Source organism: Oncorhynchus clarkii, chromosome 2 (genome assembly GCF_045791955.1).
Source record: "Oncorhynchus clarkii lewisi isolate Uvic-CL-2024 chromosome 2, UVic_Ocla_1.0, whole genome shotgun sequence".
NCBI classification, from domain to species: Eukaryota; Metazoa; Chordata; class Actinopteri; order Salmoniformes; family Salmonidae; genus Oncorhynchus; species Oncorhynchus clarkii.
Genome location: NC_092148.1, coordinates 10,372,151 through 10,394,697, shown reverse-complemented (window position 1 = coordinate 10,394,697; position 22,547 = coordinate 10,372,151). Strand labels below are relative to the sequence as shown.

Sequence of the window (22,547 nt, the reverse complement as noted above, 5' to 3'; positions counted from 1 at the left end):
ACTGAAAGAGCTGCTTCCTGTGCTTGGCCCTCCTATGTTGAACATAATAAACAGCTCTCTATCCACCGGATGTGTACCAAACTCACTAAAAGTGGCAGTAATAAAGCCTCTCTTGAAAAAGCCAAACCTTGATCCAGAAAATATGAAAAACTATCGGCCTATATCGAATCTTCAATTCCTCTCAAAAATGTTAGAAAAAGCTGTTGCACAGCAACTCACTTCCTTCCCAAAGACAAACAATGTATACGAAATGCTTCAGTCTGGTTTTAGACCCCATCATAGCACTGAGACTGCACTTGTGAAGGTGGTAAATTACCTTTTAATGGCATCAGACCGAGGCTCTGCATCTGTCCTTGTGCTCCTAGACCTTAGTGTTGCTTTTGGAAACCCAAATTGGTCTACACGGACAAGTTCTGGCCTGGTTTACATCTTATCTTTCGGAAAGATATCAGTTTGTGAACTCTGTGAATGGTTTGTCCTCTGACAAATCAACTGGACATTTCGGTGTTCCTCAAGGTTCCGTTTTAGGACCACTATTGTTTTCACTATATATTTTACCTCTTGGGGGATGTCATTCGAAAACATAATGTTAACTTTCACTGCTATGCAGATGACACACAGCTGTACATTTCAATGAAACATGGTGAAGCCCCAAAATTGCCCTTGCTAGAAGCCTGTGTTTCAGACATAAGGAAATGGATGGCTGCAAACATTCTACTTTTAAACTCAGACAAAACAGAGATGCTCGTTCTAGGTCCCAAGATACAAAGAGATCTTCTGTTGAATCTGACAATTAATCTTGATGGTTGTACAGTCGTCTCAAATAAAACTGTGAAGGACCTTGGCATTACTCTGGACCCTGATCTCTCTTTTGACAAACATTTTTTTTATTTTTTTTTATTTCACCTTTATTTAACCAGGTAGGCTAGTTGAGAACAAGTTCTCATTTGCAACTGTGACCTGACCAAGATAAAGCATAGCAGTTCGACACATACAACAACACAGAGTTACACATGGAATGAACAAAACATATAGTCAATAATACAGTAGAAAAAAAGAAAACAAAGTCTATATACAGTGAGTGCAAATAAGGTCAATTAAGGGAGATAAGGCAATAAATAGGCCATGGTGGCGAAGTAATTACAATGTGGCAATTAAACACTGGAATGGTAGATGTGCAAAAGATAGATGTGCAAGTAGAGATACTGTGGTGCAAAAGGAGCAAAATAAATAAATACAGCATGGGGATGAGGTAGTTGGATGGGCTGTTTACAGATGGGCTATGAACAGGTGCAGTGATCTTTGAGCTGCTCTGACAGATGGTTCTTAAAGCTAGTGAGGGAGATGGGAATCTCCAGATTCTGTGATTTTTGCAGTTTGTTCCAGTCAGTGGCAGCAGAGAACTGGAAGGAAAGGCGACCAAAGGAGGAATTGGCTTTCGGGGTGACCAGTGAGATATACTTGCTGGACCGTGTGCTACGAGTGGGTGCTGCTATGGTGACCAGTGAGCAGAGATAGGGCGGGGCTTTACCTAGCAGAGACTTGTAGATAACATGTAGCCAGTTGGTTTGGCGATGAGTATGAAGCGAGGGCCAGCCAACGAGAGCTTACAGGTCGCAGTGGTGGGTAGTATATGGGGCTTTGGTGACAAAACGGGTGGCACTGTGATAGACTACATCCAGTTTGCTGAGTAGAGTGTTGGAGGCTATTTTATAGATGACATCGCCAAAGTCAAGGATCGGTAGGATGGTCAGTTTTACGAGGGTATGTTTGGCAGCATGAGTGAAGGAATCTTTGTTGCGAAATAGGAAGCCAAATTCTAGATTTAATTTAGGGTTAGGGTTAGGTTAATGTGAGTCTGGAAGGAGAGTTTACAGTCTAGCAAGACACCTAGGTATTTGTAGTTATCCATGTATTCTAAGTCAGAGCCGTCCAGAGTAGTGATGCTGGATGGGCGGGCAGGTGCGGGCAATGATCAGTTGAATAGCATGCATTTAGTTTTATTTGTGTTTAAGAGCAGTTGGAGGCCACGGAAGGATAGTTGTATGGCATTGAAGCTCGTCTGGAGGTTAGCTAACACAGTGTCCAAAGAAGGGCCAGAAGTATACAGAATGGTGTCGTCTGCGTAGAGGTGGATTAGAGAATCACCAGCAGCAAGAGCGACATCATTGATGTATACAGAGAAGAGAGTCGGACCGAGAATTGAATCCTGTGGCACCCCCATAGAGACTGCCAGAGGTCCAGACAACAGGCCCTCCGATTTGACACACTGAGCTCTATCAGAGAAGTCATTTGAGAAACCAAGGCTGTTGAGTCTGCCAATAAGAATGTGGTGATTGACAGAGTCGAAAGCCTTGGCCAGGTCGATGAATACAGCTGCACAGTAATGTCTCTTATCGATGGCGGTTATGATATCGTTAAGGACCTTGAGCGTGGATGAGGTGCACCCATGACCAGCCCGGAAACCAGATTGCATAGCGGAGAAGGTACGATGTGATTCAAAATGGTCAGTAATCTGTTTGTTAATTTGACTTTCGAAGACCTTGGAGATGCAGGGTAGGATAGATATAGGTATGTAGCAGAATGCCACAGGATGTTTTTGTGTTGGTCAAGGGCAGACAGGTCTGTGACAGGTCAGTGAACCAAGGGCTATATCTATTCCTGGTTCTACATTTTCTTAATGGGGCATGCCAATTTAAGATGGTGAGGAAGGCACTTTTAAAGAATAACCAGGCATCCTCTACTGTCGGGATGAGGTCAATGTCGTTCCAGGATACCCCGGCCAAGTCGATTAGAAAGGCCTGCTCGCAGAAGTGTTTTAGGGAGCGTTTGACAGTGATGAGGGGTGGTCGTTTGCTCGCAGACCCATTACGGATGCAGGCGGAACATATCAAGACTGTTTCAAGGACAGCTTTTTTCCATGTACTTAACATTGCAAAAATCTGAAACTTTCTGTCCAAAAATAATGCAGAAAAATGTATCCATGCTTTTGTTACTTCTAGGTTAGACTACTGCAATGCTCTACTTTCCGGCTACCCGGATAAAGCACTAAATAACTTCAATTAGTGCTAAATACGGCTGCAAGAATCCTGACTAGAACCAAAACTTTTGATCATATTAATGCTAGCCTCCCTACACTGACTTCCTGTTAAGGCAAGGGATGATTTTAAGGTTTTACTGCTAACCTACAAAGCATTACATGGGCTTGCTCCTACCTATCTTTCTGATTTGGTCCTGCCATACATACCTACACGTACGCTACGGTCACAAGACGCAGGCCTCTTAATTGTTCCTAGAATTTCTAAGCAAACAGCTGGAGGCAGGGCTTTCTCCTATAGAGCTTGATTTTTATGGAATGGTCTACCTACCCATGTGAGAGACACAGACTCGGTCTCAACCTTTAAGTCTTTACTGAAGACTCATCTCTTCAGTAGGTCCTATGATTGAGTGTAGTCTGGCCCAGGAGTGTGAAGGTGAACGGAAAGGCTCTCGAGCAACGAACCGCCCTTGCTGTCTCTGCCTGGCCAGTTCCCCTCTTTCCACTGGGATTCTCTGCCTCTAACCCTATTACAGGGGCTGAGTCACTGGCTTACTGGTGCTCTTTCATGCTGTCCCTAGGAGGGGTGCGTCACTTGAGTGGGTTGACTCACTGACGTGATCTTCCTGTCTGGGTTGGCGCCCCCCCTTGGGATGTGCCGTGGCGGAGATCTTTGTGGGCTATACTCAGCCTTGTCTCAGGATGGTAAGTTGGTGGTTGAAGATATCCCTCTAGTGGTGTGGGGGCTGTGCTTTGGCAAAGTGGGTGGGGTTATATCCTTCCTGTTTGGCCTTGTCCGGGAGTATCATTGGATGGGGCCACAGTGTATCCTCACCCCTCCTGTCTCAGCCTCCAGTATTTATGCTGCAGTAGTTTATGTGTCGGGGGGCTAGGGTCAGTTTGTTATATCTGGAGGACTTCTCCTGTCTTATCCGGTGTCCTCTGTGAATTTAAGTATGCTCTCTCTAATTATCTTTCTCTCTTTCTTTCTCTCTCTCGGAGGACCTGAGCCCTAGGACCATGCCTCAGGACTACCTGGCATTTGGACTCCTTGCTGTCCCCAGTCCACCTGGTCGTGCTGCTGCTCCTGTTTCAACTGTTCTGCTTGCGGCTATGGAATCCTGACCTGTTCACCGGACGCGCTACCTGTCCCAGTCCTGCTGTTTTCAACTCTCTAGAGACAGCAGGAGTGGTAGAGATACTCTTAATGATCGGCTATGAAAAGCCAACTGACATTTACTCCTGAGGTGCTGACTTGCTGCACCCTCGACAACTACTGTGATTATTATTATTTGACCATGCTGGTCATTTATGAACATTTGAACATCTTGGCCATGTTCTGTTATAATTTCCACCCAGCACAGTCAGAAGAGGACTGTCCACCCCTCATAGCCTGGTTCCTCTCTAGGTTTCTTCCTAGGTTTTGGCCTTTCTAGGGAGTTTTTCCTAGCCACCGTGCTTCTACACCTGCATTGCTTGCTGTTTGGGGTTTTAGGCTGGGTTTCTGTACAGCACTTTGAGATATCAGCTGATGTACAAAGGGCTAGATAAATACATTTGATTTGATTTGAAGATGCTTTAGGAAACAGCTACAAAAGTATCTACATCCACAGTAAAACGAGTCCTATATCGACATAACCTGAAAGGCCGCTCAGCCAGGAAGAAGCCACTCACTGAGGAGGGAAAATGGTGTGGATATATTGAAGCAACGGCTCAAGACATCAGCCGGGAAGTTAAAGCTTGGTCGCAAATGGGTATTCCAAATGGACAATGACGCCAAGCATACTTCCAAAGTTGTGGCAAAATGGCTTAAGTACTACAAAGTCAAGGTATTGGAGTGGCCATCACAAAGCCCTGACCTCAATCCCATTGAGAATTTTTGGGCAGAACTTGATAAGCATGTGCGAGTAAGGAGGCCTACAAACCTGACTCAGTTACACCAGCTGTCAGGAGGAATGGGACAAAATTCACCCAACTTATTGTGGGAAGCTTGTGGAAGTCTACCTGAAATGCTTGACCCAAGTTAAACAATTTAAAGGCAATGCTACCAAATACCAATTGAGTGTATGTAAACGTCTGACTCCCTGGGAATGTGATGAAAGAAATAAAAGATGAAATAAATAATTCTCTCTACTATTATTCTGACATTTCACATTCTCTTAAAATAAAGTGGGAATCCTAACTGACCTAAGACAGATAATTTTTACTTGGGTTAAAAGTCAGGAATTGTGAAAAACTGTGTTTAAATGTATTTGGCTAAGGTGTATGTAAACTTCTGACTCAACGGTATATTATTCTCTTCTACTTTCTTTCATTCTGCACATAAACAATATATGTTTCATTGTCACATACACAGGTTAGGTGCAGTGAAATGTGTTGTTTTACAGGGTCAGCCATAGTAGTATGGTGCCCCTGGAGCATATTAGAGTTAAGTGCCTTGTTCAAGGGCACATCGGCAGGTTGTCTGTGGATCTCTCCATGTGTCTGTGGTAGGTCTGCTGGTTCTCTCTGGATCTCTCCATGTGTCTGTGGTAGGAGGGGTGGGTCTGCTAGTTTTCTAGTGAAAGTTCACATTTGAGAGTAGGCTTGGTTTTGTCTGCCGGGATATACAGTACCAGTCTAAAGTTTGTACACCTACTCGTTCCAGGGTTTTTCTATTTTATTTTATTTTTTTACTATTTTCTACATTGTAGAATAATAGTGTAGTTACTACACGATTTCATGTGTTGTTTCATAGTTTTGATGTCATCACTATTATTCTACAATGTAGAAAATTGTACAAATAACTTGACTGGTACTGTATATATATGTACAGTGGGGCAAAAAAGTATCTAGTCAGCCACCAATTGTGCAAGTTCTCCCACTTAAAAAGATGAGAGAGGCCTGTAATTTTCATCATAGGTACACTTCAACTATGACAGACAAAATGAGAAAAAAAATATCCAGAAAATCACATTGTAGGATCTTTAATGAATTTATTTGCAAATTATGGTGGAAAATAAGTATTTGGTCACCTACAAACAAGCAAGATTTCTGGGTCTCACAGACCTGTAACAACTTCTTTAAGAGGCTCCTCTGTCCTCCACTCGTTACCTGTATTAATGGCACCTGTTTGAACTTGTTATCAGTATAAAAGACACCTGTCCACAACCTCAAACAGTCACACTCCAAACTCCACTGTGGCCAAGACCAAAGAGCTGTCAAAGACACCAGAAAAAAATCCATTGTGTACACTGGTGTGCTACAACTGAGTTAAAGCATCTTAGTACATGGCTGCTCTGTAAAAGGGATGTCAGATGTGTGTGTACCTGGAGCATCGATAAGGGGAACTTAAGCGACAGTGCTTACCTTGACTTGTCTGTTTCAAGTAGCTTAAACAAAAAACAAATCTAGACACTATTTTCAATGGGTTTTAATTACAAATTCATTAACCACAAAGTTTTCATACCAAAACAAAAAGGGGGTCAATCAAAAGTATGGATCTGTAGACAAGCATTTTGAAACAAGTGCTGAGTACATGGGGATGATGTAGGGAATGTAGAGACATGATTCTGGCTAGATCCCAAACTGCTTCCTTTCCTCCACCCCAGGCCTCATGACTGCTGAGAACAGTGTATGGATGGGCTGGGTAGATCTCAGGCTATCTATACTGCTGAGAGGTGTCCAGTCCTTGGAGATCAGTGATCATTGAGTTAAGAAGTCAAGGAAAATATCTAAGAATGCTGGTTGGCTCGACCTACAAAAAGGAAACTGGGGTACACTGTCATTGGCTAACCTACACCATTTCTCCCTTGCCTGGTTAGCCGTTGTAGTGGATGCTGATTGGATGACGGTATGAAAGTTTGATCTAATTAGTGACTTAGTTCTTTTTCTTGCCCTTGCTGGCAGCCTTGGCTGGCATTACCGTGGGAACGGCTGCCTGGTACAGAGCAGCAGACACTTTGTTGATGTAGTAGAGGGCGAACAGAGAGAATATCAGACTGGAGAGAGAACAAAATGAAACAGTCAGCACAGCAACAGCACAATATGGTTTGAGAAGAAAAAAAAACTTCACCCAAAGTTCATTGATAATAGTAGTACTGTTATCATCATCATCATTACTATTCCTTTTTTTCCCTATAAGATTTTATTTGATCAACAATACAAAACATACAAACAATCGACAACATCATACAAACAACTACATCAGTCCTGCCCAGACCCACCAGCCCTCACCCCCTTATCTCCAGCGCCCGCATCACTTTCTGCCACATGACCTCAAACAGCACACATTTGTTTCTCTCCGTCACCTGCTCACTTTCCATTTTTAGATGTAAAGCATTTGACCCTTCCATCGCGTGAACGACAGATGATTGGTTGATTTCCAGTTGTATATGTTTTTTTTTAAAGATGATTGATGAGAAAAGTGTTGTCCTACCCATCGGGTATCTCACTGCACCCTCATGTGTCATGTCTTTAAATACGCAGACAGACTCATTAAAAGCTCATTTACATTGTAATACTTCTGAGCCATCTTTCCAACTCCACCCATAACTTTTGGATTTTATAGCAATTCCAGAAGGTCATGAATTATTGAGTCATTAGTAGTTTTACACTTCAGACCTCTCTGTCTCTTGTATAATAAATTCAATACGTGAATTTATACTGGATTAAGCATACATTTTTGTTAACTGTAATGTCGTTAGTTATGATCCAACATTACTTCCATCTTGTGCCAATATCAGTTATTTTTTAAATCTTGGTTCCAATAGTTTCTATTTCTCTCTAAGAGATTGTCAGTTGGATAGGCTCTCTGCTATTCCATAAGTCCTTCGTGTCATCACTGAGTTCAGTTGTTAAGAGAGTTTCTGTGTGTGGTGCGCCTGGGTTTGTCAGTAGTCTGGGAGTTCATACTTACCATGTGGTGACACACACACGGTGCACCAGCCCAGAGGCAAACAGAGAGAGGCACAGGCACACCAGGACTGGTGGACAGGAGAGAAATGAACACCCGTTAAAACAGGACCGAGTGGGTGCTGAGCCGCTACACTATTCAGATGCACCCATACTCATGACAAGAGGCTCAGTGAATGTGTGTGAAACACAGGAAATAGATTCTGTGCATCACTCTGTAGTTGTGAAGACAGACTTACTCTCTGGGAAGATCTTGACCTGGAATCCCTTGCCGAAGATGAGGTTTTCCAGGTTACTGAAGGCCTGGTTGGAGAAAGGGTTAAGGAGGGAAACACAGTGGGAGAGAAGAGACACCTAATGTGGTGGTTTTATTAGACCTTTAGACTTTCAGTGACCCTTACTTTATTTATTTATCCCCTTGCTCCTTTGCACCCCAGTATCTCTATTTGCACATTCATCTTCTGCACATCAATGACTTCGAGTGACTCCGAGTATATAATTGGTATATTGCAATTACTTCACCTCCCTTACCTTGCCTGGTGTGGCAGGGTAGCCTAGTGGTTAGAGCGTTGGACTAGTAACCGGAAGGTTGCAAGTTCAAACCCCCGAGCTGACAAGGTACAAATCTGTCGTTCTGCCCTGAACAGGCAGTTAACCCACTAGGCTGCCATTGAAAATAAGAATTTGTTCTTAACTGACTTGCCTAGTTAAATAAAGGTCAAATAAAATAAAAATTATACACACCTTATATAGACTTTTTGTACTGTATGTTTGTTTATTGTGTAACTCTGTGTTGTTGTTTGTGTCGAACTGCTTTGCTTTATCTTGGCCAGGTCGCAATTGTAAATGAGAACTTGTTCTCAACTAGCCTACCTGGTTAAATAAAGGTGAAATAAAAAAATAAACCCTGCCACCATGACTCACATTGCTGCATGTGGACTATAGAACCAACCAACTGACTATCTGCTTCCATCACTTGGGAACTCAAGGGAGCACAGAACATAAACAAAGACTTTAGCTGCCTGGCTTTACAAACAGCTTACTCTAACAACCCTAAGCCTATCTGAGGTCTACCTAGAGTGCTGCTATGTTGTGGTGTGTTTTGGTGTAAGGAGGATACTGTGAGGGAGCAGATGAAGAGGACAGAGCCCAGGAAGCCTCCCAGGATGGTGAGCAACTCTGTAGAGCCCAGCTGTCTGCTGAACATCTGCATCCCAGCAAACACCAACACAGAGAACAGACTGGACAGAACCAGGGATGTGCCTGTGTTCACCGCTAGAGGGAGGGGAGAGGCAGATTACACATAGATGATTGTTCTACTACTCTCACAAACTAAGGGACTGCAGCTGGACTGAAAAGGCCAGATTCTAACATAATAATAATAATATCAACAGTTGGGTTTATAGTTCATCTTTGAGTGACAGAAACATAAAATAACTAGCCTATACGAAACATTTCACTGCATCTTATTAACAGCAATCTTTACGCCACGTCAGTGTACACTCTTGAAAGATTCCGTGTGGAAACACCCTCTCCCGAATAATGAAAATACCTAACTAGGTAGCTACAAGAAAACTTGATCATACATTTTGACAAAACAGCCTACCTACCGTTAAACTGAAGAAATATATATTGTTGGCAAGTGTATTCTGCCCCAAATAGCTACGTAAATAACAAAGTTAGCAATGGATGGCAAGCCTAGTTACACAGCTAGCTATCGTTAGCTAGTTACCATTACGTTTGTTTTCTATCCCTCAATACATATGTTCAAAGCACAAACATTGATCAAAATTAAACAGTAGCCTTGCAGAACTTACCCATGTTTTGATATTTAATCAATAATTACGTTGACGACACAAAAGATCATGTGTTTTCGAAATACTTTCAAAACACGAGCAGCTCCAGGAACAAACTCCGTTTCTGCTACCCGGAACCGGTGAGAGGTGGCACACGTAGGAGTCGAATGTGAAGTGCCAATCAGATTCTAGCGACGCAAAAAGTGCGTCAAGACTGACACACCCACCGCATAATTTTTTTCAAGGAAGGTTTATGAAATAAATACTAGATTACACAGGTAAAATACTTTAATCGTAAAAAAAAGAAAGAATAACACTGACATATAGAGGTGTAGCAACCATCAGATATCACCACATGTTAGATTAATGTAAAAAGCATACTAAAAGGAAGGAAGGAATGGTATAGCTTCAGCTTGATAAAACATATATTTTTTAGGTAAACGTTTTAGAAAGGTGGTACTAAAATCCTATGGTACACAGGACCATTTAGCATGGTGAAGAGAAATATGGTTACTTGTGTCTATACATTCAGCGTAGCAATTAGGATCAATACGCTGGAGTTTTTAGAAATCGTCCTCTCTGCCTTGGTACATACAGTAGCTCTGTTTCCATCTACAACGCCCACAGTCCACACAATCGTCCTCTCTGCCTGGGTACATATAGTAGCTCTGTTTCCATCTACAACGCCCACAGTCCACACAATCGTCCTCTCTGCCTGGTACATATAGTATATCTGTTTCCATCTACAACGCCCACAATCCTGAAACACACACCACAGCTTAAAATAAATAAATAAAATAATCTGACTATTGACAGATAGATAAAGGCTGTGTCAAAAGTCAGAAGGCCAGATTCGAACCTATGCTGTCACCGTATCGGATGCTGCAGCTTAGACCACCCACATCTTAACCAGCTCTGTTGTCTTTATCACTATGATCATCATCCAGCATCACTAACATCAACTATGTCTCCTTGACACTATTGAACAGTCACAATGTGTCACTTGGACAGCTGTGTACAAGTCCTGGGAAGGATGGACACTACATTCCAGACCGAACATTGATGTGAAACACTGCTCTCGGTTATAGTGGCTTCTTCTTCAGTCCGAACACTGCGATGAAGAGTAGGATCTCCACAAATGCAGGGAGAACACTACGGGAGATAGAGAGGATGGCAGCATTATAAGCAAAGCATCAACCTGCACGAGGCAAAAATGACCCAAATAACTCCAGGACACACACACACACAAAGTATGTCTGTCAGTCTGTCACACACACACACACACACACACACACACACAAACCTGCAGAAGGCAAAAATAACCCAGTATGTCCAACACTCCCATCTCTGGAAGACAAAGAAAGACAGGGAGACGGACGCACTGCAGTGGACAGCCAACGCTGGAGGAGACGTCAGTCAGGGAAACAAAACCTCTGAGGAGAAGCACACACACACTAACCTGCAGAAAGCAAGGATCCACCAGTATATTTCACATGCCCATTGTTCAAACAGAAAGAACAGCAGAGCCACAGAGGCACTGGCATGGGCTGCAGTCGCTAGTGTGTGGATGGAGAGATGGATGCATGGATGGTGTATGGGGAGGGAGTCCTGAGTCAGGGAATCTTAACCAAACCAATAAAAAGATGACTTCCTCAACCTTATATCCATGTCCATATTAACGTCCCCTTGCTGATCTGAAAGAAGAGTATAACTTCCTGCATACATCTGTCAATTCCCTTCCATGTTCTTCACTATTCCTAGAGAGTCACACTGTGCAGGCTTTCATTCTTGCCCAGCACCAACACTCAGCTACTCAACAAAACATCAAGACCTTGAGTAGCCTACTTGTTGATGTGACTGGCCACGCAAAATTAGTACTGTGCAAGAACGAAAGCAAACTGTAGATCTCCAGGACTAGGACTGGTGACCACTGCTGTACTATGCATTATGTGTACTTTGGTAATGTACAGGGTTTTGTGGAAGAGTTTTGAGAACATGTAAAGGATACAGAGGAGGCCCTGGGTGCAGTTGAACATAGACACACCAGAGAAGAAGCCAGCCAGCTCTATAGCAAACAGACCCATGGTGACTGGCAACGCTACCACCAACCTAGAAGAGAGAGACAGAGAAAGATAGAGGAGAGAAAGATCGAGAGAGTGTGTAAGACATGTGATTATTCAAAACCTCTAGCAATTATTTTGGGATATACTGTGTGTGTGTTGGGTTAGGAGTCATGTCCTGGGTGAAAGATGCTTACTTGGTGTCCTCCTTGTCGTATTGGTCCTGTGTGAAATCCAAAGGCAGGCAAGCTTCAACATTGTTCTACTGTGGGCCAATGAGTACGATTACTTCAGAGATAGATCTACACAGTATCACTAGATTCCGAGCACGGTTGAAACACAATATACACTGCTCAAAAAAATAAAAGGGAAATAACTAAAATAACACATCCTAGATCTGAATGAATGAAATATTCTTATTAAATACTTCTTTCTTTACATAGTTGAATGTGCTGACAACAAAATCACACAAAAATTATCAATGGAAATCAAATTTATCAACCCATGGAGGTCTGGATTTGGAGTCACACTCAAAATTAAAATGGAAAACCACACTACAGGCTGATCCAACTTTGATGTAATGTCCTTAAAACAAGTCAAAATGAGGCTCAGTAGTGTGTGTGGCCTCCACGTGTCTGTATGACCTCCCTACAACACCTGGGCATGCTCCTGATGAGGTGGCGGATGGTCTCCTGAGGGATCTCCTCCCAGATCTGGACTAAAGCATCCGTCAACTCCTGGACAGTCTGTGGTGCAATGGATGGTGGATGGAGCAAAACATGATGTCCTCAATTGGATTCAGATCTGGGGAACGGGCGGGCCAGTCCATAGCATCAATGTCTTCCTCTTGCAGGAACTGCTGACACACTCCAGTCACATGAGGTCCAGCATTGTCTTGCATTAGGAGGAACCCAGGGCCAACCGCACCAGCATATGGTCTCACAAGGGGTCTGAGAATCTTATCTCGGTACCTAATGGCAGTCAGGCTACCTCTGGCGAGCACATGGAGGGCTGTGCGGCCCCCCAAAGAAATGCCACCCCACACCATGACTGACCCACCACCAAACCGGTCATGCTGGAGGATGTTGCAGGCAGCAGAACGTTCTCCACGGCGTCTCCAGACTGTCACATGTGCTCAGTGTGAACCTGCTTTCGTCGGTGAAGAGCACAGGGCGCCAGTGGCAAATTTGCCAATCTTGGTTTTCTCTGGCAAATGCCAAACGTCCTGCACGGTGTTGGGCTGTAAGCACAACCCCCACCTGTGGACGCCGGGCCCTCATACCACCCTCATGGAGTCTGTTTCTGACCTTTTGAGCAGACACATGCACATTTGTGGCCTGCTGGAGGTCATTTTGCAGGGCTCTGGCAGTGCTCCCCCTGCTCCTCCTTGCACAAAGGCGGAGGTAGCGGTCCTGCTGCTGGGTTGTTGCCCTCCTACGGCCTCCTCCACGTCTCCTGATGTACTGGCCTGTCTCCTGGTAGCGCCTCCATGCTCTGGACACTACGCTGACAGACACAGCAAACCTTCTTGCCACAGCTCGCATTGATGTGCCATCCTGGATGAACTGCACTACCTGAGCCACTTGTGTGGGTTGTAGACTCCGTCTCATGCTACCACTAGAGTGAAAGCACCGCCAGCATTCAAAAGTGACCAACACATCAGCCAGGAAGCATAGGTACTGAGAAGTGGTCTGTGGTCACCACCTGCAGAACCACTCCTTTATTGGGGGTGTCTTGCTAATTGCCTATAATTTCCACATGTTGTCTATTCCATTTGCGCAATAGCATGTGAAATGTATTGTCAATCAGTGTTGCTTCCTAAGTGGACAGTTTGATTTCACAGAAGTGTGATTGACTTGGAGTTACATTGTGTTGTTTAAGTGTTCCCTTTATTTTTTTGAGCAGTGTATTATAGAAGAGCATGTTGATGTCGTGAACAACTGGTGTCTTCTAGATGCCAGATACAGGCATGAGACATGTCACACACAGAGGATATGGTTTGTCCAGAACCTTGCCAGTACTCAGAACATACCCGTGACCAGAATGACGATGACGAGGTGAGCAGTAAGAGTCAGGAATCGAGCCGGGACCAGGCTGCTGACTGCAGACATTGCCCCAGCAAAGAAGTGTCTGTATGGGTACTATGGTACCTAGAATAAAGAGGCGGAATAGGCAAAAGTTGACAAGTAACGTTTATGTAAATATTGCCAATAGAAACAACAAAATCCGTGTGTAGACTTGAGCCTGCTACAATATGCAATACAATATTGGCTGTATACAATGTGTAGACTAAGTAACGTTACTATTAGCAAATGTATAAGCTAATTTATCCGCACACTCACCTTGATAGTGCTAACTTAGCTAGCTAATGTACCCAATACAGGACATACGACGTTGTTCAACTCGTTAGTCAATATTTGGAGCCAAAAACTAGCCACATTTGATGATGTATTTACCATTAATTGAAACAACTGTGTCTAGGACTAGAAACAACAGAAGCTTCAGCTGCAGGCATGGCTTAGCTCGTTGCTACAACAACTTAAATCTGGGGTGCATTCAAGAACGTAAGGTTTCGTTAACGATTTAGGACGGAAACAGACCAGTTGAGGATGAGGAACGCGTCATTCTAGTAGCGTTTTATAATCTCACGTCGCCATCTAGTGGCAAGAATAAAATCTAAATGTATTGGTCACAAACACATATTTAGCAGATGTAATTGCGGGTGTAGCGAAATGCTTGTGTTCCTAGCTCCAACAGTGCAGTAGTTTCTAACAATTTACAACAATACACACAAATCTAAAAGTAAAATAATCGAATTAAGAATTATATAAATATTAGGATGAGCAATGTCGGAGTGGCGTTGACTAAAATACAGTAGGATAGTGTACAGTATATGAGATGAGTAAAGCAGTATGTAAACATTATTAAAGTGAAACAATTGTCATATAGGTAGGGTCATGTGCAATGTATGCATCAATATCAGTGTTCTGTTTTCTCCAGACATGATGTGCAGTGGCAGTAAAATAATGTCATTCATTTTTGTGACAATTACATTTCAAACCAATTCTGCCCAAAATATTCTGAATGATTACGTGTATAGGTCTACACAGTGAGAAACACACACACACGCACACACACACATACAGTAGCGGATTTAGGTATAAGGCATCTTGCCGGGGGCGGCCCGGGGCGCCCGCACAAAAAACATTTGGAATGGTGGCATTTCCGCGATCAGTTTTCTATCGCTCATTTGCACTTCAAGTCAATGATATCATATCACGAGTGGGACTGTGGGTCAATTAACCATGCCGGATTGGGTGCCCTGATTCTAGTTTGTGAGCTAGGCAGGCTACTGCCTGGGAAGGTCTCCCACTCAGAAGTATGAGATGGGGAGGGGGGCGGGGGTAGGATGACCTCAGGTCTCCCCACTGGAAGCCCGAGGTAGGGGGAGCGGGGGAATCTATGAAATAGCGCACCTCTAACTTTGTACAGTACAAATGCAATTAGTAAAATCAGTCACGCTAAGAAATACTACCAAATAAACCACAATTCATTCATAATACTGTGAATAATATGTAGTTTCAGAGACATATTGTTGCATTTTTTTCTGGTTTGTGCGAAATCGTTAAAAATAAAATAAAACCAGTCTGCACACCACCAAGGTGAATTGGTTTAGTCTTGTCTCTTGGTTAACAGTGTTGGGGGATGAGTAATGTATTAATGCTAGAGGGGGAGGCGGCTGAAGGGGGGTTCGCTCAGGGAGCTATAGAAGCTAGAACCGCCACTGCACACGCACACACACAGATAGAGCGAGAAAGAGAGCACTTAAACCTGTTTCACTCAGCAGAAATCGCCACGCATGCTCTATCCCCCACTATTGAACATCACCTTATCAGCGCGAGCCCAGTGGAAAGGGACAGAAGTCAACGCTGCGCACTCCAGACCATATACATCCGGTCAGACTAATATGCGATAGCCTATATCTAGGCTACATATGGTTCATTGACCAAGCTATTAACATTTTCCTTATTCACCCTAGGACAACATATTTGAGTATATTACTAGGCCTAGGCTACGATTGTGAATTTGACAGACCAGGCTACATTCGCATCAACACCGCGTTTTATCCTAAAGGATGGCTGAAGCAGAACTACAGGCGTTTACGTCTATGATGGACGCACTCGTTCAAATCAGCGTAAGTGTGGTGATGATTAATTAGACCTATTTGTTTACCATAAATGTGATGTGGAGACTGGAGCCTATTTTGTTATTCTGTAGGCCAACAGACCTAGGCTATAGCAAACATAAATGTGGTTTGGTTACCTGTATTTCAATTGGCCGTTCAGCTAGAAATTCCTCAGCTAAGCTATATATATATATATATATTAATATTGCATATACGTTTTTAGTTAAACTGTGTTTTCAGCACGCCACCTAGGCCAGCCTACATAAGATATAGAGGCCTTCACATCCGTTTTGGCATCAACATTTCATCATCCTTCATACATAATTCTTAGGCTATATTTTTCTTCAATGTGAAATGGTCTGCTTTTGTTATTAGATTGAATAAAATTGAACCAGACATTCATTAATGAGTTATTGAGCTATAAATTAGAAATGGGTGGCATTTGGCTCCAACACTTGACGCCAGCGGCTGGTCACTATCGGCTGGTCATTGACACACCTAGCTATGAGGTAAAAGGAGAATTAAATGGATAGGATTCAAAAATAGATATAATGCCTATCTGTCGAATGTGTACCCCAGCATGCACAGACAAAAACAAGGGGTCCGATGATATGATTTGCTTTCTCGCAACACGGTGAGCAGGGAACGGACGATGTTTGTCGCCATAGAAACGGGATTCAGGGAGCGCCAGCACTCGGCGGCGATCTTGGCTCTCGCGCAACCCCCCCCCCCCCCCCCCCCCCCCCCGGGCGCAGAAAGGACCCGCTGACACCGACTATTCTGGCCGAGCCCGGGAAAGAAAACACATTGATAGAGGAGAGAGAGAGGTGTAGTCATTCGTATCGAAGCCTAATCCATGTGAATGCTATTTTCCCGGTAGCCAGTAGCCTTGGCCTATCATGAATCCCATTGATATTTCTATAGCCGGCCTAGGGAGGATGAAGTCGGCTAGGACTTGACCGGTAATATAGCCTATTTTGTGCATTGAAATCCATTTTAATGTAATTCATTGTTCCGGTAAAATGAATCTCTTCTCGCCATCATGGTGGCTTGTATTAACTGAACTGAGGAAGGTTAGAATCAAGCAACTAGTCCTACAACAGAGCTATAGATAGAGGGATCTATTACTCCTCTATACTGGGTTTACATCATGCTGTTGGCCAGACAGAGCTGGAATGAAGTGATTAGACTCATATTTAAGGAGACTGGCTGTAGCGCCTTAGTCAGCCCTGGCCTGGGTATTTATACACACACACACCTGCTTTCTCCTTTCATGTGTCCAACATACATTCTAAACTAGGAATGGTTCAATAATGTAAGATGCTGTTTCTATCTCCCTCTCTCTCATTCTCTCTCTCCTCTATTTAGAGCAGTTAAGTTATTCCTCTGCCTCATTCTCACTCCTGTTTTCACTTCCTCCTCTTTCCCCTCACACCCTCTGCCCTGCTCACTAACCCTTTATTTTCTTCACTGCTCCTCTAACTCCTCTCCCCGTCTCTCTACTATCTCCAACCCCTTATCCCCCCTCACTGCTCCTCTAACTCCTCTCCCCGTCTCTCTACTATCTCCAACCCCTTATCCCCCCTCCCTGCTCCTCTAACTCCTCTCCCTGTCTCTCTACTATCTCCAACCCCTTATCCCCCCTCCCTGCTCCTCTCCCCGTCTCTCTACTATCTCCAACCCCTTATCCCCCCTCCCTGCTCCTCTAACTCCTCTCCCCGTCTCTCTACTATCTCCAACCCCTTATCCCCCCTCCCTGCTCCTCTAACTCCTCTCCCCATCTCTCTACTATCTCCAACCCCTTATCCCCCCTCCCTGCTCCTCTAACTCCTCTCCCAGTCTCTCTACTATCTCCAACCCCTTATCCCCCCTCCCTGCTCCTCTAACTCCTCTCCCTGTCTCTCTACTATCTCCAACCCCTTATCCCCCCTCCCTGCTCCTCTCCCCGTCTCTCTACTATCTCCAACCCCTTATCCCCCCTCCCTGCTCCTCTAACTCCTCTCCCCGTCTCTCTACTATCTCCAACCCCTTATCCCCCCTCCCTGCTCCTCTAACTCCTCTCCCCGTCTCTCTACTATCTCCAACCCCTTATCCCCCCTCCCTGCTCCTCTAACTCCTCTCCCTGTCTCTCTACTATCTCCAACCCCTTATCCCCCCTCCCTGCTCCTCTCCCCGTCTCTCTACTATCTCCAACCCCTTATCCCCCCTCCCTGCTCCTCTAACTCCTCTCCCCGTCTCTCTACTATCTCCAACCCCTTATCCCCCCTCCCTGCTCCTCTAACTCCTCTCCCCGTCTCTCTACTATCTCCAACCCCTTATCCCCCCTCCCTGCTCCTCTAACTCCTCTCCCTGTCTCTCTACTATCTCCAACCCCTTATCCCCCCTCCCTGCTCCTCTCCCCGTCTCTCTACTATCTCCAACCCCTTATCCCCCCTCCCTGCTCCTCTAACTCCTCTCCCCATCTCTCTACTATCTCCAACCCCTTATCCCCCCTCCCTGCTCCTCTAACTCCTCTCCCCGTCTCTCTACTATCTCCAACCCCTTATCCCCCCTCCCTGCTCCTCTAACTCCTCTCCCCGTCTCTCTACTATCTCCAACCCCTTATCCCCCCTCCCTGCTCCTCTAACTCCTCTCCCCGTCTCTCTACTATCTCCAACCCCTTATCCCCCCTCCCTGCTCCTCTAACTCCTCTCCCCATCTCTCTACTATCTCCAACCCCTTATCCCCCCTCCCTGCTCCTCTAGCTCCTCTCCCCATCTCTCTACTATCTCCAACCCCTTATCCCCCCTCCCTGCTCCTCTAACTCCTCTCCCTGTCTCTCTACTATCTCCAACCCCTTATCCCCCCTCCCTGCTCCTCTAACTCCTCTCCCCGTCTCTCTACTATCTCCAACCCCTTATCCCCCCTCCCTGCTCCTCTAACTCCTCTCCCCATCTCTCTACTATCTCCAACCCCTTATCCCCCCTCCCTGCTCCTCTAACTCCTCTCCCCATCTCTCTACTATCTCCAACCCTTATCCCCCTTCCCTCCCTCTCTCGTCCTCCAGTGTAACATGAAGAGTATGGAGCGGGAGCTGCATTGCCCGGTGTGTACTGAGATGGTGAAGCAGCCCATCATCCTGCCGTGCCAGCACAGTGTGTGTCTGCTGTGTGCTGCTGAGGTGTTAATCCAGAGAGGATACCCTGCCCCAGACCTCCCCCCAGAGCCCAACTCCCCGGCCGCCTCCCCCAACACACGCTCCCCGCGCGGGGCACGCAGGCCACCGCCCAAGACCACCGACCGCCTGGACCGCGTCCTCAGACCAGGTGGGTTAGTGTGTGTTTGAATGCTGATGTCGATCTCACTTGTGTGCCAGTGCCTACATTTTTTGTCCATTAAAATAACATCAAATTGATCAGAAATACAGTGTAGACATTGTTAATGTTGTAAATTACTATTGTAGCTGGAAACGGCGGATTTTTAGTGGAATATCTACATAGGCATACAGAAGCCCATTATCAGCAACCATCACTCCTGTGTTCCAATGGCACGTTGTGTTAGCTAATCCAAGTTTATCATTTTAAAAGGCTAATTGATCATTAGAAAACCCTTTTGCAATAATGTTATTACAGCTGAAAACTGTTGTGCTGATTAAAGATGCAATAAAATTGGCCTTCTTTAGACTAGTTGAGTATCTGGAGCATCAGCATTTGTGGGTTTGATTACAGGCTCATGATGGCCAGAAACAAAGCCCCATTCTTCTGAAACTCATCAGTCTATTCTTGTTCTGAGAAATGAAGGCTATTCCATGCGAGAAATTGCCAAGACACTGAAGATCTCGTTCAACGCTGTGTACTACTCCCTTCACAGAACAGTGCAAACTGTCTCAAACCAGAATAGCAAGAGGAGTGGGAGGCCCCGGTGCACAACTGAGCAAGAGGACAAGTACATTAGAATGTCTAGTTTGAGAAACAGACGCCTCAAGTCCTCAACTGGCAGCTTCATTAAATAGTACCCGCAAAACACCAGTCTCAACATCAACAGTGAAGAGGCGACTCCGGGATGCTGGCCTTCTAGGCAGAGTTGCAAAGAAAAAGCCCTATCTCAGACTGGCCAATAAAAAGAAAAGATTAAGATGGGCAATGTAACAATAGGAGAGCTCCTCCTCCAGTTCCCTATGAAATGACCCGCTGTAAACAAACAAAACAGAACTGCGAATTTAAAATAGTTTTTTATTGATTACCATTCTGCATAATGTGCATCCAAGTCTGTACAGTGTTGGTGTGTCTTCATTGGTTTGGAAATCTGAAATAAACAACACAATTTGGAAGTGTCAATTTTCACTTAGTAATAGCTACAGTTGAAGTCGGAAGTTTACATACACCTTAGCCAAATAAGTTTGAACTGAGTTTTTCTCAATTCCTGACATTTAATCCTCGTAAAAATTCCCTGTCTTAGGTCAGTTAGGACCACCACTATATTTTAAGAATGTGAAATGTCAAAATAATAGAGAGAATGATTTATTTCAGCTTTTATTTCATCACATTCCCAGTGGGTCAGAAGTTTACATACACTCAATTAGTATTTGGTAGCATTGCCTTTAAATTGTTTAACTTGGGTCAAACGTTTCGGATATCCTTCCAAAAGCTTATGTAAGTTGGGTGAATTTTGGCCCATTCCTCCTGACAGAGCTGGTGTAACTGAGTCAGGTTTTTAGGCCTCCTTGCTCACACACGCGTTTTCAGTTCTGCCCACACATGTTCTATGGGATTGAGGTCAGAGCTTTGTGATGGCAACTCCAATACCTTGACTTTGTTGTCCTTAAGCCGTTTTGCCACAACTTTGGAAGTATGCTTGGGGTCATTGCTGTTGTTCTGAGATTGATTTGCACTTTTTGCACCAAAGTACGCTCATCTCTAGGAGACCGAACGAGTCTCCTTCCTGAGCGGTATGACGGCTGCGTGGTCCCATGGTGTTTATACTTGCGTATTATTGTTTGTACAGATGAACGTGGTACCTTCAGGTGTTTGGAAATTGCTCCCAAGGATGAACCAGACTTGTGGAGGTCTTCAATTTTTTGTTTTCTGAGGTCTTGGTTGATTTCTTTTGATTTTCCCATGATGTCAAGTTATAGGCACTGTGTTTGAAGGTAGGCCTTGAAATACATCCACAGGTACACCTCCAATTGACTCAAATGATGTCAATTAGCCTATCAGAAGCTTCTAAAGCCATGACATAATTTTCTGGAATTTTCCGAGCTGCTTAAAGGTACAGTCAACTTAGTGTATGTAAACTACTGACCCACTGGAATTGTGATACAGTGAATTAGAAGTGAAATAATCTTGTCTGTAAACAATTGTTGGAAAAATGACTTGTCATGCACAAAGTAGATGTCCTAACCGACTTGCAAAAACTATAGTTTGTTAACAAGACATTTGTGGAGTGGTTGAAAAATGAGATTTAATGACTCCAACCTAAATGTATGTAAACTTCAGATTTCAACTGTATGTAGGAGAAAGAGTCGCTCTCTGAACGTTCAACTGCAATGGTCCAACTCTCTATATACACAGAGTATACTGAACATTAGGAACCCCCTTTTGCCCTCAGAACAGCCTCAATTCAAGGTGTCCAAAGCTTTTCACTTGGATGCTGGCTCATGTTGACTCCAATGCTTTCCACTTTTGTGTCAAGTTGGCTGGATGTCCTTTGGGTGGTGGACCATTCTTGATACACACAGGAAACTGTTGAGCGTAAAAACCCAGCAACGTTGCAGTTCTTGACACAAACTGGTGCGCCTGACACCTACTACCAGACCCTGTTCAAAGGCACTAAAATCCTTTGTCTTGCTCATGCACCCTCTGGATGGCACACATACACAATCCATGTCTCAGTTGTCTCAAGGATTACAATCCTTGTTTAACCTGTCTCCTCCCCTTCATCCACAATAAGGGATCATAGCTTTCACCTGGATTCACCTGGTCACTCTATGTCAGGAAATGAGCAGGTGTTGTTAATGTTTTTTAGATGCAGTGTATATGACTGGTTCATACATCACAACACTTCATAGATGCTGAGAGAGAGATGTTGAGAGAGAGAGTTGGGGGGCAGTTGTGTGTGTGTGTGTGTGTGTGTGTGTGTGTGTGTGTGTGTGTGTGTGTGTGTGTGTGTGTGTGTTTGAACTAGCAGGTGTTCTAGGTGTGAAGCAGCATTTTCTGTCTGTGTCAGCATGTAGTGTGCAGTGCAGTCAGGGGATAGAAAAGTATGGCTCTAGTTCTATCAAACTGTGATGGAGCTATCCCACTCATACTGATTACTTTCTATCTCACACTGTCTCCTCTCTCCCTCTCCAAACTTCCCCCCTCCTCCCCCCACCTCTCAGGTTTTGGGACGTACCCCGGGCGTCGTCGTAAGGACATGTCTCCTGCCCCCATGCTGTTCCCCTGTCCGTCCTGTCACAAGGAGGTGGAGCTGGGGGAGAGAGGACTGACCAATTGCCTCAGGAATCTCACCTTGGAACGCATTGTAGAGAGGTACACACACAGACAGACAGACAGACAGACAGACAGACAGACAGACAGACAGACAGACAGACAGAC

At 44.5% G+C, this 22,547-nt stretch overlaps 3 protein-coding genes across 3 annotated transcripts in view; 1 reads left to right on the top strand and 2 right to left on the bottom strand.

The window, feature by feature from the left end:
* Positions 1 to 5,995: 5,995 nt before the first annotated feature.
* Positions 5,996 to 9,887, bottom strand: LOC139420953 (dolichyl-diphosphooligosaccharide--protein glycosyltransferase subunit KCP2-like). The gene is made up of 5 exons (XM_071171391.1): positions 9,748 to 9,887; positions 9,051 to 9,205; positions 8,170 to 8,233; positions 7,935 to 8,001; positions 5,996 to 7,017 (listed from the first exon to the last, which is right to left on the bottom strand). The coding sequence occupies exons 1-5, from the start codon at positions 9,749 to 9,751 to the stop codon at positions 6,897 to 6,899; spliced, it is 411 nt and encodes a 136-aa protein (XP_071027492.1). The 5' UTR covers positions 9,752 to 9,887; the 3' UTR covers positions 5,996 to 6,896.
* Positions 9,888 to 9,999: 112 nt separating this feature from the next.
* LOC139419091 (transmembrane protein 107-like) lies at positions 10,000 to 13,757 on the bottom strand. The gene is made up of 6 exons (XM_071169021.1): positions 13,752 to 13,757; positions 11,984 to 12,048; positions 11,735 to 11,835; positions 11,186 to 11,282; positions 11,030 to 11,073; positions 10,000 to 10,878 (listed from the first exon to the last, which is right to left on the bottom strand). Exons 1-6 carry the CDS (start codon positions 13,755 to 13,757, stop codon positions 10,826 to 10,828), a joined length of 366 nt encoding a protein of 121 aa, XP_071025122.1. The 3' UTR covers positions 10,000 to 10,825.
* Positions 13,758 to 15,606: 1,849 nt separating this feature from the next.
* The window catches only part of LOC139379237 (tripartite motif-containing protein 46-like), a 49,545-nt gene continuing 42,604 nt past the window's right edge, over positions 15,607 to 22,547 (top strand). The window contains exons 1-3 of the mRNA XM_071122039.1: positions 15,607 to 15,981; positions 19,019 to 19,277; positions 22,331 to 22,481. Coding sequence (XP_070978140.1) covers positions 15,922 to 15,981; positions 19,019 to 19,277; positions 22,331 to 22,481 — 470 coding nt within the window. The 5' untranslated portion in view covers positions 15,607 to 15,921. The remainder of the gene's footprint in view (positions 15,982 to 19,018; positions 19,278 to 22,330; positions 22,482 to 22,547) is intronic.